Source organism: Ascaphus truei, chromosome 5, assembly GCF_040206685.1.
Source record: "Ascaphus truei isolate aAscTru1 chromosome 5, aAscTru1.hap1, whole genome shotgun sequence".
Lineage (NCBI taxonomy): Eukaryota > Metazoa > Chordata > Amphibia > Anura > Ascaphidae > Ascaphus > Ascaphus truei.
In genome coordinates this window covers 240,074,343-240,093,215 of record NC_134487.1, presented here as the reverse complement: position 1 = coordinate 240,093,215, position 18,873 = coordinate 240,074,343, and the positions used below count along the sequence as shown (strand labels likewise).

General features: G+C 47.1%; 1 protein-coding gene across 3 annotated transcripts in view; it reads right to left on the bottom strand.

Moving 5' to 3' along the window:
- LOC142495828 (uncharacterized) overlaps nt 1-18,873 on the bottom strand; it is a 439,489-nt gene that overhangs the window by 127,114 nt on the left and 293,502 nt on the right. For all 3 annotated transcript variants that reach the window (XM_075601852.1, XM_075601853.1, XM_075601851.1), the window contains one exon: nt 14,779-14,911. In XM_075601852.1, coding sequence (XP_075457967.1) covers nt 14,779-14,911 — 133 coding nt within the window. The remainder of the gene's footprint in view (nt 1-14,778; nt 14,912-18,873) is intronic.

The following is an 18,873-nucleotide window of genomic DNA, read 5'->3' as shown; positions in this document are numbered from 1 at the left end:
GATCGTAAAGTCCTACAGCCGTGAGTCCTCTGGGATTATCCAAATCCCATAGAAACAGTCCTTGCAAATAGAGTCCTCCTTGGCGCTGGAACGTTCACTCGTGCTCAACACAATGCATGAAAAATATAAAAATGTAGAGAAACAATGAGGAGTAACACACCTAATTAAAGATGCTGTCACCTCTGTGAAAATGGTAACACTAGATGCTATTTCACCCTAAACACTCCAGAAATGGTGATGGAAATTACCATAAACATGCACACATCCCCACCAAGCAGTTAACCCTTTACAGCCTGGATCAGTAATCTAGGTGTAACCCAATCAATTAATATGTATCTTATTACACCATAGTACTCCTAAATTACACTGTGAATGATAGTTAATAAAGAACACTCACATCAATGGAGTTGAAGATACTGTATGTACTAAGCTCAAATATCTCCATCTCGCCAACTGCATCAAAAAGGATTGGGGGGTTTTCCATTTGTTTTGGGGCACAGAAATGGACTGTGCTTGGCAAACAAATGTAAATGGTTTGTACAAGAAAATTATATTTGTGTGTGCCACAAAATCAATAAAAAATGTGCTAATGGAGAGGATTTGATAGAAGGAATACCATGTTACATATCTCCGTGCTATCAAACCTTTCTGGAAATAAATTATAAGGATAATTGAAACAATTACTACAATAACAATTCCAGAAGATCCATGGATCACTTTACTCAAAAGAAATTGAATCCCTGGATATAAACTAAAAAAAATCTCTGATCTGACATCTTTGAAATGCTACAATGGGAAAGGGGAAAGGGGTAGAAACCCTCGCATCAGCCTCTAATCAAAAAGAATCGACAACGGTGCAATAAGGGGAAGGAGCAGAATTGTAACAAATAAACAAAAGACACCCTATGGGCAGCACTCGTTGTTACGAGTGCTGCCCATAGGGTGTCTTTTGTTTATTTGTTACATCTTTGAAATGCTGACAGATGTTCAGTCCCGCTATTTTGGAAACAACAAACAATTCTTCCAATCGATAACTGTATAACAAGGGTGTGGGATATACTTTTAATGGAAATGCATAACACATTTAATGCTAAACACTCTGGATAAGGTTGAATAAACATGGTCCCCATGGAAAAATTATGTTATATTTTCTACTGCTAAAACTCAAATGCATGCCTTTATCCTCTCCTGTCTGGATTATTGTAACATATTGCTAACATGCCACTCTGCCTCACAACTTTCTCCACTGCAATCAATTGGTAAAATATAGGGGTACCCCGCTGCAGCTAAGGGATTGTAGGATTGGATAGTGATAAGGGAGGGGTGCTGTTGGGTAGGTAAATAGGGTACACGTAACAAAGAACAGAAACCCAACTTATAGCACTCTTCCTCCCTCAGCTGTATGATTGGTTAATTGGTTAAAATAAAACGTTATTGCTCATAAACGCTAAAAAAAAATGGTGATTAAAATATACAGACAACGGACACTAACTACAGATCCTATGTCGAGTGTAGTTGTCACTTTGGACCCACAGTAAGTAAAAATAGATAAGTGAGCTTGATTAAATCAATTATCTATAAGGGGTCTGAAATGCAGTTTCCCCTTAGGGAACGGTATAACAAGGTATAGGGAGGAGTACAGGTGTGTAGTGATTGATACTACACTTGTATAGAAAAAGGGTAAGTGTGATAGACTGTAATACGGTGAATTGCAAAAGTAAGTATATTAGGCACACCAATGTCCAAAACAAAAATACCAATGACTTCCCACCAAATGATGTTCCTTGTAAATCTACCACTTTAAAATCATGTGGAAAATGGACAATATAACTCCACACTTGCCACAGTATGGAAGTTTAGGCGTTGTAGCTACGTCAGAATACCTTGGGAAGACAGTATTTGGGTTGAGATGCTAAAGATTTGCCAGTCTCTATGTACTGTATACCCAGTTAGTTGAACTCCACTGCAAATGAGTAGGTACTCAGTATAGTGAACTGCAAGGAAAGTGTTATAGATGAACTCTACTGGTGTATGGCTCTAATAACATTGACCTGGCCAGTTATTCAGTGTTAAAGGCTGTTATGCCGCCAGTTGTTGATTCTCAGAACACTCTGATTGTTCAATCAGCCAATTAGGGTTCTGTGTGAAGAGCCAGCTGTTGACTTCTACAGAGTGAGAGTGTATTCAGGAGTAATTAGGCACCTAGTTTCTTAAATAGGAAACTATATTACCTTAGTAGAGTTTGAAGAGTGTATAGTATAGCACCAAAATATGTCACAATGAAAGAAACCGACACTATAAGATATGTTGAAATATAGGTAGTGTGGCATGTTAGATTCGATCTGTTGTCTGTGTTCGGCTGAGAGTTAGTAAGCGGTGTGGTATTTGGTATACCAAAATCCAATATTCATGAATGGGCGCAAACCGCTATATCGTTCACTCTCTCTAGTAGCCGCTGTACTGTATTTTTGGAGCTTAATTGATAGTGAATGAACACTAATACCTAGTAGACCTAAGGCTGAGTCCCCAGTCTTCACTGTGGCACGCGCGCCCGGCGGGGGGGCGGCGCGTGCACAGCGCTACACCGTGATCTGCAGTCTGAGGGGAGACGGAAGGTTTGCGACGGGAGGGGGCGAGGCTGTAGGTATGCAGGGGCGTGGCCATGACGTCCCACGGCTGGTTCGCCCTTATTGGCTGAACCGCCGGCGGGGGCATGGCCATGCCTCCGTCGCAGATGTTCATTTTAAACTCCCCTGCCTCCCTGAAAACCTGTCGCGCACCGCTGGGGAAAGGTGCGCGACAAGGTAGGGACTGGGACCGGCCTGACTGGTGGGGCGGGGCTTGATAGCATAGCGCTCGCCGAGGCGTGCGCTGTAGAAGTGACTGGGGCCGCCCCCTAAGGCGGGAGACTTTCACAGTCCGTGTATCACGGCTGCAACCTCTCTTAGACTGGAGCAGGAGATGGGCAGCTCGTCGCCGTGCAAGATGGTTGCTGCCTCGTGTAGGCGGTCCTTGCTTGTGCCCGTAATGGAAATAGTCGACGCGTGTTTCCTGTAACGAAACACTTTCTCAAGGCTGTAGTCAGCCAAAAGTTGCCCTTTCCACAGACTGACAAGAACAGCGCATGCACACAGCTAGGCTTACACCCCATCGGTTCCTCCCCCCCCCCAGAGCCGCCGTTCACACCCTCTCCCCCACCACAGTAAGCCGCCGAGTACACCTTCTCCCTCCCCGGGGGCCGCTGAGTACACCTTCTCTCCACCCCCCCCCCCCCCTCCAGTGAGCCGCCGAGTACACCCTCTCCTGAAGGGCTGGCACAGCAGCAGGACATACAGTAGCTCTGCCGGTGGAGAGAGTGAGGGGGTGGGGGGTGTTGCTCTGGAGGGTCAGGAGATAGGGTAGCAGGACCCTAAGAAAAACACACACACAAAGAGACACACACACACTAACTGACACACACACACACACACACACACACTGACTGACACACACACACACACAGACTGACACACACTGACACACGGACTGACACACACACAAGGAATTCAGTTAATATAAATATAGAAATGCAAAGAGCTAAAACATGCGTTCTAAGTCAAACTTCTTTGCGTTTTGGCACTGAAAATGTGTTTTGATTAAATAAAAACATCACCATTACAATTACAATTTCTGTGACAAAACAGTGACAAAAGACAGAAGTTTCACTTACAATGTGCGTGATCAGCACCCACACACAACTTTTTATTATGTATCACAGTACAACAGGATATCTATGTTAATGGAAAAAATTATGTTACAGGTATTGGTTAATCACCAATGGCCATATCAGATACCTTTACAATTAGAGGATTGGATTTGGGAATATGCAAAATTACGGAAAATTCAATGGCTAGGGTGTGTTAATAGGGACATTTCTAATTGTCACTTTGTATTTTTCCACTACAAAAACCTATATAAAGTTGTATATATGGGTATCGTGGGGTGGGAACAATTCCCAACAGGGTGCTACCGGAACTCCTCTAGAGGTGGTGTGAGAATGTAGCATACAAAAAGATCAATCAAAAATGGATAGGGCGGACCATGAAGTATACCTATTCGTATCTGTCCCGTGGCACTATACTTGGTGGTACACTATATGAGAGCAGGTAATATATATGAAATCCATGTGAAGGATGGAGGAGAGGGGAAAAAGGGGGGGCTGGATGGCTACCGAATGGGTAGAGAAGCGCCTATCCCTAGTATCCCAGTGGCCCAGTATCCAAAGGGGAGCTTACACAAGCACTCCTGAAATTAAAACTAAGCAGCCAATGTGGACCTGACTTACTACAATCTAGGTTCCTAAGACTTGGTGCATCAGCAATTGCCAAACCAATTGCTTCCATAGTCAACTCTATCCTGTCTGCTGGCCATATCCCTAAGACCTGGAAAACTGCTAGAGTTGTCCCAATCTTCAAAAGTGGGGACAAAAACACTGTCTCAAACTACAGGCCAATTTCCCTTCTCCCAATCCTATCCAAAGTCATAGAAAAATGTGTCCACTCCCAATTAAGTGATTACTATAATAAGACAAATTTCCCTAGCCAATTCCAATCTGGCTTTCGCCCCAAACACTCTACCGTACCTACTCTGCTAAAAGTTTGCAATGAAATCCAGTGTGGAATGGAACGGGGACAACTCACTGGTGCAATATTCCTAGATTATGCAAAGGCTTTTGATACTGTTGATCATGTTATCTTGCTTAAAAACCTCCAGTGCTCTGGAATAGGGAAGCACGCTTTAAACTGGTTTCTTTCCTACCTATCACGTAGATCCAAACATGTGTCCATCTCAAGCTCTAACTCCAACCCCCTGGATATCACCTGTGGCGTCCCGAAAGGCTCTGTTCTGGGGCCCCTACTTTTCTCAGTGTTCATCAATGATCTTCCCACAGCATGTAAGGAAGCTTCAATACACATGTATGCAGATGACACAATCCTATATGCACACAGTCATAGCCTCTCCGACCTTCAACACTTTTTGAGACTCGAGAACTGGATTTCCCAAAACAAACTGTTTTTAAACACTGACACTGTAACAATGGTATTTGGGACCAAGACTAAATTTTTAAAGCTGCCAGTGACTGAGCTCCAGATCAGAACCAACACTAACACCACCCTAACTCCTGTTACTAGTTTTAAATACTTGGGCATATGGTTTGACTCCCACTTAACATTCGGAATGCACATTGATACCCTGACATCCAAAAACTATGCCAAACGGCGTGGTTTGGAGTCAGACCAAGATGGCCGCATTATACTGAAGCTCCTCAAGTTTTAATTTGCAATCCACAGCAATCCTAACTTATCACCAGCCGAATAAACTAAATTCCTAAGAACTTGGACAGCTTACAACATACAGTAGGGATCATTTTGAGTCTAAAAATTAAATATGTGGACATTATTAAGATAAATAAAAGAAAAGAAAAAAAAACAGTGGCTCCAGGGGCCTATCGAGCACCGCCATAGGAGAAGCTCTGACTGTCCTGCCCGACGCTAACTGACACTGAGGTGAGTGGGAGAGTGAGGCGACTGAGGAGAAGGGGCTGCAGAAAATCATATTTAGCCCTGCAACATGCTGCGGCTCTGAGTCCTGTGCCACACAAAGTCAGAGCACTCTCCAGAGCTAGCCCTAGAGAGACCCATGCTTCATCCCCTGCCGACTGGCGAGCTTAGAGAGGGGTCGCGTCAGCCATCTACCCCTTAGAATATTGCTGCCAGTGCGCTCCCGGGAGGTCTGTACCGCCGGTCCCGACGCTGTTACACGGCCCCCCCTACCCATTGACTCCGTACGGTGGCGGCTCCGCAAGGTGCAGGACGGCTAACAAGATGGCCGCCATCGTGTAGGTAGGGAGAGGAAAAGACAGGAGCTGGCATCCGACCTGCCAGTACCCCCGCTGGGACACGCTATCCTGCCTCCCCACAGGTGGTGGGCAATAGAGGGCTCCGGTGCTCAATAAACCAGCTCATTTTTGGGGCACTAAACTCGGAGCTCCGGTCTCAGAGCAGCCTAAAATGGAGGCCGGCCGAGACTGACTCCGCGATCAAAAGTACCTTCTCCTGGCCGGCGGCCGTTCGGGGTGAGCCGTACCGACCTACCCCCTGCCTACCTGTGCTCCGTCCGCGTCCCTCCGCCATCCTGTGCCTCCGGGGAGAAGACAGAGCTGCTGCAGGGAGTGGAGCCGCCTGGCTCCCTGCGTTCCAGTCTGCGTGTCGGCCAAATCCAAGATGGCCACCGCAGGTCTGATTTAAAGGCACAGACCCCCACAGAACAATAAATAAATAGAATTTTTTTTTTTTTAAAAAGACTATAAAATACATGTGTGCTGGTGCTGACAGTTCCTATCTCCCCCTGTCAAAAAACACACCAAACAGAGTCTGCTACAAAACCATACAAACTGCACAAAATAAATAAAAACACTATACTGTAGCAAACACACAGGAAAAAAGAATAATAACTAAAAAAAAAATAAAAAAACACACCCTTCACAAGCAAAGCTCTCCACCATTAAAAATAAAGCAAGCAGATCTCTGCATCTCCCCCCGGTACACCAAACTGCTGGCGCGCGGCTGCTGCAGAGAGGGGAGGACCTGCAAACATCCCCTTGGTCAGCTGACCTGACCCTCTGCGACAGGGTGCGGCGCAGGAGCCACGAGTCTCCCCTTCATCCCCAAAGGAGCCGTCCCTCAGCAGTGGAAGGTGGGGAGGTGCTGGACAGGAGAGGCTGTGATCTGTCTCCCCTCTGCCCCCCCCCCCGTCCCCATAACTCCAGAAAACCCCAGACAACCAATCAATAAAATGACTTTATTTCAATAAAAATGTTCATTCGGGGAGGACTTCCGGTGACATCTCAGAGCATGGTCGCCGCTATCCCGCTCATTTACGCACACCCACCGCCACCAAAAAATCTCCAAAACACCCCCAAAACATACAAGAATAGGGGACCATGCCTTCAAAAGGAAAAGCGACCCAGAATCAAGGGGTCACCAAGTACTTTACCCCCGCGCAGCGCTTGCCAGAGCCGAGCTGCGATTCACAAGACGGCGCCGAGGAGGCCATGCAGGCCTCAAATGTGGATCGGGCGCCAGACACAGACAGCTGAGAACCGGCGGAATTCGGCCTAAATAAACAATACTTCGATGCCCTTTTCCTCCAAATGAGGAGAGGAGTACAGGAAGACATGAATGCTGCCTTGGAGAGCCTAAGGGCAGATATCAACGGCCTCACGAAGCGCACTGACATGCTAGAGCACAAGATCAGAGATGTAATAGGATCGCAAAATAGCACAGAGGAAGAGGTGATCAGACTGGGACAAGTCATTGAAGAGTTAAAAGACTCCCTCGAGGACCAAGAAAACAGGGACCGCAGGCAGAACCTCCGGATAAGAAATATACCTGAAGAAGTCACACCTGAGGTCCTCCAACCTTACCTGCACAAGCTGTTCCGGTCCCTGGTCCCAGACTTGACGGAGCACGATATACAAATGGACAGAGCTCACCGAGCGCTAGGCCCGAAATCCTCTGATCCAAACCGTCGCAGAGATGTGATTATTAAATTTCACATGAACTCCGCCAAAGAAAGAATCACGTCCGCGAGCAGAAAAGCAGGAGACCTCCATATAGAAAATAACAGAATCCAGATATACAGTGACCTGTCGAGGGTCACGGTGGCCAGAAGGAAGGAGATGAAGCCCCTCATTAACATTCTAAAGGACCATAACATCACCTACCTCTGGGGCTTCCCCTTCAAATTGATCGTTCTGAGAAATGGCCGCCATCATACCATCTCCAGACCAGAAGACTCCCCCTCTTTCCTCAAAGTGCTGGGGCTCACCCCACCACCAGACAGCAGAGGGCCCTCTAAGTCTACAGCGCGCCAGGAAGAAGCAGAAACGCCCAGAGCCTCCGAACGCATAGCGAATCAGAAGCTCCCCAACGCCTCAGACCAGGATCAGCGCCTCCAGTCTCGCTCATAAACAACCTGGGGCTCCCCCTCCCCACCCAGCTTCCCTCCGCGGTTCGAAAGAAAGAAGTGGAGCCGAACCAGCCGAACACCAACCTGGGTCATCAACCGCCTCCCAGCCGTCGTTCCTCTGATCGGGAAAGAAGACCGCGGCACTCTGGACCAGGTGCCCATCCACCCTCTCCGCACCGCTGAGACCAGAGACAGGACCTGACTGACAGATGTCAACTTAACCCGCAGAGTCTGTCAGCCCCCGTCTACTCCCCATCCCCGGCCAACCCCCCCCCCCTCCCCCTTCCCCCCCTCCTCCCCTTCAACCCCTCAACCTCCCCTTAATCCTTCCCTCCCTCCCGCTGTCCACCTAACCGCCACCGCCAAGTATTCACAGTGCTCCCGGTTTGAGGCGCCTCCTCGCAAGCCATGCTCCGGCAGCCACGGGAGCCCGGTCTCCGGTCTGGAGCTGCCAGTGGGAAACACCCGTTTCACCGCTCTACCAGCCGCACTCCCTCGCAGATCCGGCAACCGAGAGAAACATACAGCAACCAGAGGGATCACGTATCCCTGGACTGCTCACCTTGAAAGCAGTAGCAGAAGTCATCACCACCCCCTACGTGGCCAACCGAGTGCCCCTTTCGGACTGCCTCCCGGGGGAACGGGAAAGTAAGGTTGTATATTTGCCTACACCCCCCCCCCCACCTACCCTGCCCCCCCTCCCTCGGTTGAAGATATATCCCCTCTCAGGTTTCCCCACAACCTGCCTCTCCACCCCTCCCTCCCCCCACCCGTTGAGTCAAGATATCACTGCAGCTAGCAAGCCTCAAAGCACAAGAACTGTATGGTCTGCTCTAACATGCAGTGATTCTAAATGCTTCCCCATAAACATGTATGTATTTACCATCTTGGGAACAACTGTTGTATATGCACAATGTCTAGAAATATCGCTAAGCTCAATACCCACCTCTACCCCCCCCCATGTTTCCCCCAAGACAAGATCTCTAGGTAGAGCACAAGTCTCAAAGTAAATAAGTAAGCGTCATAACAAAAAAAGTGCTACAGCACCTATAAGGACAAGACCCTTACATGCCTCCCCCCCTCCCCCCTCTGCGCCCCCCCTCCTCCCCGCTGCCCCCCCTCCCCCCGCTCCCTCCTCCTCACCCCCCCTGCCCCTCCCCCCTCCCCCCTGCGCCCAGCCGCCCCCTTCCCCCCCCCCACCCCCCTGTATCAAGATAGAACAGTGACATACAGGCCTCAAAAGAAAATAAATGTTTAGTTCTGATTTAAATGCAGAGGTCTCTAAGGTTCCCCATAACTGTGAATGTAACAATCAATTCATCTTCAACTGTAGCATCAACAATTATCTCAGAACACTAATTAAGTCCAACCACATGCCTCCTCCCCGCTCCCTCACCTCCCCCCCGTGCCCCCCCTCCGTCCCGCCCCCAACCCCCCGCGCTCCCCCCCTCCCCCCCACAACCCCCCCCCACCGCACCCCCCCCTGCCACTGCACCCCCCTCTCCCCCCCACAAACCTCCTCCCCCCCTCCGCGCCCCCCCTCCCCCCTCCTCCATCTCTTCCCAGCCCGTCCTCCTCACCCCCCCCCGCGCCTCCCCCCTCCCCCCAGCCCAGCCGTCCCCTTCCCCTCCCCCCCCCCCCCCCACCCTCCTGTGTCAAGATAGAACAGTGACGTACAGGCCTCAAAAAAGAAAAAAAAATGTCTGGTTCTGATTTAAATGCAGAGGTCTCTAAGGTTCCCCATAACTGTGAATGTAACAATCAATTCATCTTCAACTGTAGCATCAACAATTATCTCAGAACACTAATTAAGTCCAACCACATGCCTCCTCCCCGCTCCCTCACCTCCCCCCCGTGCCCCCCCTCCGTCCCGCCCCCAACCCCCCGCGCTCCCCCCCTCCCCCCCACAACCCACCCCCACCGCACCCCCCCCCTGCCACTGCACCCCCCTCTCCCCCCCACAAACCTCCTCCCCCCCTCCGCGCCCCCCCTCCCCCCTCCTCCATCTCTTCCCAGCCCGTCCTCCTCACCCCCCCCGCGCCTCCCCCCTCCCCCCAGCCCAGCCGTCCCCTTCCCCTCCCCCCCCCACCCTCCTGTGTCAAGATAGAACAGTGACGTACAGGCCTCAAAAAAGAAAAAAAAATGTCTGGTTCTGATTTATATGCAGAGGTCTCTAAGGTTCACCATAACTGTGAATGTAACAATCAATTCATTTTCAACTGTAGCATCCACAAATATCTCAGAACACTAATAAGGTCCAACCACATGCCTCCTCCCTGCTCCCTTCCCCTCCCCCCCTCTCCATCACCCCTCCTGCCCTTGCTCTTCCCCTCTACCCCCTACACCAACTAGAACGTGCCACATCCTAGCACGTCCTACTCATAAGTGCCTTCCCCCAATTACCACCACCCCCCATCCCCTATTACACCCACCACCGTGAAGGCTCCGGGCACAAGTCGTTGTCAAAATACACCTTGGCAGAGAATATTTACTTGCCAATCTGTTGGACTCGCAGCTCTGGATACATAGAGAACAGACTAAACAGCTAGTGTATGTGTGTATTATGTTTCAGCTAGACACTCTGTTTACCCTTTGAGTCACCTATACATCCTGTTGCTGTATGTGCTTATGTCACACATTTATCCCATATACTTTGGGAATACCAGCATACCTGATCATTGAATATTTATATACTTACCTTGGTTGTTTGAAGTTGTAAAGAGAGTAACTATTATCTAATAGGACTCAATATCCCTACCTCCATTTATTTAATTCGCTAATCGTTTAGGATTACCTCACACTGAGGACCATTTATTTTATTTGAGGATTTCTCCAATTAAAATTGTTTTTTAACCCATTCAACATTACATGTCAACCATTGACTCATTATCTCCATCAGGTTCATAGGTATCATCAGTATCATTAGCCGCTGAGTGCTCTCACCATAGGGGTTCTTCTTCTCCTTGTTGATCAATATTTCCCCTGATTGCAGCACCTGTGTCTGTGGCAGTAGCGAGGGCTCCCTCCACCCCTTCTCCTCCCCCTTCCCACCTACCCTGGTGATATTTATTTTACTTGTGCAATCATTGACACACACACACACACATACATTGGAGTGCCACGAAATCATCTTTTCCAACCGTCTTTGCCGCTGTCTGTCGGCTTCCCGCTCCCTGCCGTGCGCGCGCTGCGCCATTATAGAAAGGCTGACTAACGTCAGCCAACTAAAATTCTGCGTGCGCGCACGGCGTAGCACACACCCGGCACTATAGAACGTGCCTAGGGTTGCCAGGTTGCTTGTCCAAAAATACTGGACACAATACTAGACCCCCACATCCCCCGAAAACATATGAAAAATACCCCCGCGCCCCCAAATACATATAAAAAATACCCCAGCGCTCCCCAAATACATTATACATTTCCCCCCACCTCCCCAATATAAAATATACCCCCACCTCCCCCCCATCATCACCACAGCTCATCCTGGCCCCCCCATCATCAACTCCTCAGCTCATCCTGGCCCCCATCATCTCAGCTCATCCTTGCCCCCCATCACTGCCCCACCTTATCTCCCCCCCATCATTTCATCTCCCCAGCCTGGCAGGCTGGCCCCCATGCCCCATCTTATTCCCCCCCCCCCCATCATTTTTATCTCCCCAGGCTGGCCCACATGCCCCTTCTTATCCCCCCCCCCCCATCATTTTTATCTCCCCAGGCTGGCCCCCATGCCCCATCTTATTCCCCCCCCCCCCAATCATTTTTATCTCCCCAGGCTGGCACCCATGCCCCATCTTAATCCCCCCCCATAATTTTTATCTCCCCAGGCTGGCCCCCATGCCCCATCTTATTCCCCCCCCCATCATTTTTATCTCCCCTGGCTGACCCCCATGCCCCATCTTATTCCCCCCCACCATCATTTTTATTTCCCCAGGCTGGCCCCCATGCCCCAACCCCCCCTCCCACCCTTACCTCCCCAAAGAAAAAAAATTGTCCTTAGCTTACCTCTGACTCTGCCCCCACTGTTCACTCCTGTCTGCGTTCTCGTTAGTAGCTGCTGGCAGCACGAGTGCAGGATGACTGTCTCCGTGCTTGTTAGTACCTACTGGCTCAGACCAGCATGTATCCGCCGCACTCACCCCCTCCACACGCGCTCGCCCCTGCCCACACGGGCTAGCCCCCCACCCACACGCGCTCGCCTGCACACCACACAATAGAACGTGCCACATCAGCCGCTTGGCTTGCCGACGGCTGCCCGCAAATTTTCAACCGGACAGGCATCAGAAGTATTGGCCTGTCCGGTTGAAATCGCTGCGCCCCTCTAGCCAAGCCACGGCGCACCAGGGCGCCGCGGCGCACAGTTTGGGAACCACTGCCATATGCTATACACTATAATTTATATTCTGACAGGTGTGACGCTGTTCTTAGCTTTGTCTGTTTTTTCTAGACATTTCCTAGGATTCCTGTCTCTCTCTCATTCTGCTTTACATCCTCTGATATGTGTCTTTCTTCCTGGCTCTGAAATATATTTTTCTTAGTTCCTTATTTTCCTGAGAAACCAGTATGTTTAGTTAGAAAAAAGCAAGTTAGCTAAGACAAGTGATTTATATCTCTTTGTTCTGTGGGTATAAGAATCACTGTGAAGATAGCATAAGCACTACCTTCTACCTTCAGATACTTTATAGAAGTATCATGTACTGTATATGCTGTATCTTTGCTGAATCTGATTGAAGAATAATAAAGACTGCTGATTTTTAATTGGAAACCTGATTCCTGAGTATTAAATCGCAAAGTTTTTTCTAACGCCTTGCAATGAACACGCGACAGGCTGAGGCTCTCATAGGCTCTGTATTCTCAAAGTTGCAAGAAGTCACATTATAAACCAGGGCTAAGAATGTACCCAATGCACTGCACATGGTTATGATTGGACACACTATGTGCAATTAGGATTGTGCTGTATTGGTTGTGGAATGTTACTGGTTATGATACATTTTAATGGACCAGCAAAATGGAGAAGCAAATCATACATTTAGTGTGAACATATGCTTTCAATACCTCTTCTTTAGGTTGGAGCAGTGGCAGATTTAACTTTTTGCTCACGCTGATGAAGATAGCACGATTTCAAGCCAAAATATTAATTATGCTATATTCTCTATAGACATATATATTCAGCATGTAACTGGTTACAATAAGTAATTTAATATTAAGTTAGAAATTATATTGGAAAATGATTAGCTGCCTCTGCAAAGATACGAAAATAAATCAGTCTGAAGACAGGCAGATGTAGAAATGTTTTATGTGATTCAAGAAACTTGGTATGTTTAATGTCTGCAGAGTTGAATAGTATATGGTCTTGAGTATAAAATCAAAGGTTAGTTAAATAGTTAATAAAACACAATACAATAGAGATGGGTCTTAAAAGCTTAGGAACATAGGATTAACTATAGTTCCTTAGTGACAGAACAAAGAAGGGTCTTCTAAATGAAAGTAAATATTGCTAAATTAAGAAACATTGTTCTAATGTTGATGATTAATTAAGAAGATTGAGCCGACAATGAGAAAAACAGGGATTGCTAAAATATATAAAGATTGCATTTGGATTTATAGAATTCAGAATCATTTAACACCAAGCTAAGAACAAGCTAAAGATTCTCCACTCTATAACTAACTAAATTCAATATGCCTGAATGATGTAACCGACTGAAATAATGCTGTGAAAGATGTTTTCTATTGTCTCTGAATAAATTGAGAAAAGAACCAGACCATGGACTATTTCATATATATTGAAAGGCGAGACATTTTTTTTGCATCCATCTAATGAGCAAATGTTCAGCTGGCAGCAGGGGTGGCCCACCTTCTGCAGCACCATGATGGAATGTGACACCACGTTGTCATGGCAATGCATCGTCACACTAGAGATGGGGGGCTGCTCTGGACAAGGTAAGACCCTCTCAACACACACATACAAAAATTGGCGCCCCAAAAAATTGTCGCTCTAGGCTATAGCCAAGTCATCCTTGCGGGAAATCCGCCTCTGGTTGGAGGCATCAGAAGAATATACTTGTGAGGTCTACAATGTGCACGTACATTTATGAAGCGCTCTAATATTGGTCTGTTAAGAAATGTCACAAATGGAGAGAAGGCGGTGCAGCTGCCTACGTCAGTGAAACAGACCGGGACTCCTCTGGATCAGCAAACTATAAATTTATTGGCACATTAAACATCGAGCGGACGTTTTTTGCTGTTTAATGTGCCAATAAATTTATAGTTTGTTGATCCAGAGGATTCTGTATCACTGACGTAGGCAGCTGCACCGCCTTCTTCTCTCCATTTATTTCTGCACGCACCTCTGTAGGAGCACACCGACAGCGCCAGGATACCACACACCAACATTGAGTCATGCATTGATTTGTTCCGGTTTGCAAAGTGTTTCTCAGTGAAGAGGTTATAGAGGGGCCGGATACCACTGTATTATAGTGTGGCTACGTGGGATGTCTCTTACATTGCGTTGTATATAGGTTTCAATATTGCATTTGTGCCTGATCTAGTATGAGTATAGCCGCTGAGGGAAGTGGTGTCCCCATTTCTCTTGATGTATAAGAAATGTCACAGCCTTCAAAATAGCTTAATACCATGAGGCATATGACATTTGTTTGGATAACTGCATCCACAGTGCACAGACTTGCAGCACAGTCCTTAACATGTAAGAAGTAGGTATAGATAGTGAGGTAGGTGTATTTAGTTCGTCTGCCCATTTTCCCCACAACTCACTTGCTGTCTTTGTACATCGGATCTGCATGCAGCCTCTGAAGAGGGTACAATGCCCAGAGATTGGCGTTTAGGCTTTCGAAAATGTTGATGACATTCTGCAGACTGGGACACCACAGATATTCCGCTGCATCTTCTGACAATGACAAAGTATCGCAAAAGATTATGGAAAGATTTAACCGCTCTGTCGTGGAGAAGCATTGCTGACCCCTCCAGTAGTTCAACTCAATATATGACAATACTTTAGAAGAATAAAAATACCATTATCAATCAGATGTTTTAAGAAGCTGAGGAATTTCATGCTTACTCTTATTACAGTATTGGGAAAATTTCTAAGTGCTAACAGAAAGGATGTAGAATGAGGTTTCGTTGTTCAATTTCTGAATATGACGGAAACAAACCGGTCACCTTATACATCCCAGAGAAGGTAAATTGAGCTTATTCACCAATGACTCAACTGCTTCTGTGATTGCCACCCGTCTTACCTGAAACATGACAGCGTGTAACAGTAGATGTGTGCCATTCCGTACTAACACATACAAGGGTTTAAATTCAGTAAACTACAGAACACGTCTAAACCCAGTGGAGTGAACAGGTTTACTACACACTGTATAGTTACCATAGATTAGGGCAGAGGTGCGCAAACTGGGGGGCGCGAGATTTTCTTGGGGGGGCGCACGCGGGCAGAGATCCCGCGCTCTCCCCCCAGGCATTTAAATTAAATCCCAGGGAACCACACGAAGCCTCTGCAACCTCTGCTTACCGAAGTTCAGCCGGCCCCAAGAAGCATTACCATGGCAACGCAGCCATGTGACATCACGGTTGCCACGGTAACATCGAATGACGCCGTGAGTTCATGTGACGTCACACAACCCCCCGGCGTCATTTCACGCCGCGCGAGGTAAGGAGGGGGGGACGCACCAAGGAAGAGAGCAGACCTTGGTACTTTAAGGTACTTAATACCTTAAGTCATTAATCGCATACTGCACAGGGGGAGGGACAGGCTTCAGTCAGATACATTCCAGGATGCACTGTTTTTAAGTAAAAACCTTACTTGCTTTATCCATTCTAACAACGCAAGAAGAAGAGATCAGTGTTTCTCGCAAGCTCGCACAAATAAAAGCATTTAGTTAGCCACTGAACGGTATCGTCTATTCGTTTTTTATTTTATATATATCAAATTGCAAAGCCAATATAACCAGCCTCACACTGTTGAGACCCTATAGGTCAAAACAGCTGTCTGTGGGTAGGTTTACTGGCTATGCATCTTAACCCAGGCTGTGCTCAAAGCTGTGCAATGCGGCAAGTATAAGCTTATAGGGGGTTCATGTCATATGGATTTGAAGCAAAAGGTGGCACTGTGTGCTCATTTGCATGTCATTTCCCAGAATTCCTTGCTGCAGTCGAAGTACTGTATTCTGGGTTATAATGGTGAAAGGCAGGGTTGCAGACCTGTCTAAGACATGCAAATGAGACAATGACCATCGTTGGACACAGATGGTACTCTACTGGATTCCAATAGACGATGACCAAAAGTAAGATGGAAGGATGAAATCAGGAAATGTGTTGGAGCAATGTGGAGAAGACGCTTGCAACTGCAGTACCAGGAAGATCATTGGGAAGGCCTTCATCCAGCAGTGGATCGATAAGGGCTGAATTACGATGATATATAGTTATTATTTAATAGATATTAAACATATAAACTTTAACCTCTTTGGTGCTCTGCAATGGCCTGTTCAGCACTTAAGGGGTGAAAAAAGTGAAGAAATGTGTTGCAAAGCTGAACACTTTCTCATTGTTGTGACTTCAGCATATTTAACAAAGTGGGGCTCCACTTTTAACAATACATTGCACTGTGAATGAATTCCCTGTATGAACACTATCCAGTGATGGAGACAGCAGCACAATGTGAGGGGTCCTCCTGTGCTCAGTGTTATTAACCTAGAGGGGGAAGGGGGACAGAAGGTCTGATTTTTGGAGGTAATCATTCCTGAAAACTACTCAGGCTGTTGATGAAAGCAGTTCAGTAAACCACACTGTCTGGCCCAGGGCAAAGGAAATGGAAGTCAAACTCAGGAATCACATCTTAGTGGAACACTGATGCTGATTACTTGTGATCTGACTGTGGCAGAAAGCCGTCTACTGCAAAGTCATGATATCGCAGACACTAAAAGCAGGCCAAGTTATGTCATGTTCATTGTATGCGTCTATTTATTTTAACTGTCTCCAATTAAAGCTAATATACCCATTGATTATTGCCTTAATTGCTGGAAGCAGATTTACAAACTGGGGTGTTTAACAGATTTGGGGACATTGCATGTATTTATTTCTTCGTCTCTCATTCCTTTGAAAGCCGTGTCACATTCAAACCCACCAGCAAAGAATGTTACGGCAGATGCATTCTCTGCAGACCTACAGTATGTTAATACAGTATAAGCTAAGTATCTGTATGGCTGTGTGTGCATGTGTGCATGTGTATGCACGTGTGTGTGTATGTGTATATATGTGTGTGTGTGTATATGTGTGTGTGCATGTGTGTGTATGTGTGTATGTGTGTGCATGTGTGTGTATTTGTGTGTATGTGTGTGTGTGCATGTGTGTGTGTGTGCATGTGTGTGTGTGTGCATGTGTGTGTGTATGTATGTGTGTGTGCAAATGTGTGTGTGTGTGTGTGTGTGTGTGTGTGTGTGTATGTGTCTGTGTGTGTGTGTGTGTGTGTGTGTGTGTGTGTGTGTGTGTGTATATGTGTGTGTGCGTGTATAGGTGTGTGTATGTATGTGTGTGTGTGTGTGTGTGTGTGCATGTGTATGTATGTGTGTGTATGTATGTGTGTGTGCATGTGTGCATGTGTGTGTGTGTGTGTGTGTGTGTGTATGTGTCTGTGTGGTGTGCATGTGTGTGTGTGGTGTGTGTGTGTGTCTGTGTGTGTATATGTGTGTGTGCATGTGTGTGTATATAGGTGTGTGTGTGTGTGTATGTGTGTGTGTGCATGTGTATGTATGTGTGTGTATGTATGTGTGTGTGCATGTGTGTGTGTGCGTGTGTGCGTGTGTGTATGTGTCTGAGTGGTGTGTATGTGTGTGTGTGTGTGTGTGTGTGTGTGTGTGTGTGTGTGTGTGTGTGTGTGTGTGTGTGTGTGTGTGCGTGTGCGAATATATTTATCAAAGTTGCACAATGTTAATAAATAATTTATTCTCACAACATGTCTTTTTTTTTAATTTTTAAAATATTATATAATATATACACACACACATATACACACACACAGGTTCCCCAGTGACACACAAACACACAGACCACTTCAAAGTGACACACAACACACACTGACAGCTACCAAGTGACACACACACAGTGATACCCGCCTCCCAAGCGCGCTTGCTGTCTCCTCTGCCAGGACAGCAAAAAGCTCCTGGTAGAGCAGGGGTGGGGAACCTTTTTTCTGCCAAGGGCCATTTGGATATTTATAACATCATTCGAGGGCCATACAAAATTATCAACTTAAAAATTAGCCTGCTATATTTGGTCAAACATTTAATTAACTCACCCCTAATGTGATGGCTGGAAATGCTTCTCTTTGGGTGGCTGACTGACTGACTGACACTTGGGTGGTGGGTGACTATGACTGACTGTGTGTTTATTTATTTATAAAATATTTTACCAGGAAGTAATACATTGAGAGTTACCTCTCGTTTTCAAGTATGTCCTGGGCTGTAAACACACACACACACACACACACACGGGGAGAAATGTGCAGGGGGGGGGGGTATCAGACTCTCAGACCCACTCTCTCAGACTCTCAGACTCTCAGACCCACACTGTCAGACTCTCAGACCCACACTGTCAGACTCTCAGACCCACACTGTCAGACTCTCAGACCCACACTGTCAGACTCTCAGACCCACACTGTCAGACTCTCAGACCCACACTGTCAGACTCTCAGACCCACACTGTCAGACTCTCAGACCCACACTGTCAGACTCTCAGACCCACACTGTCAGACTCTCAGACCCACACTGTCAGACTCTCAGACCCACACTGTCAGACTCTCAGACCCACACTGTCAGACTCTCAGACCCACACTGTCAGACTCTCAGACCC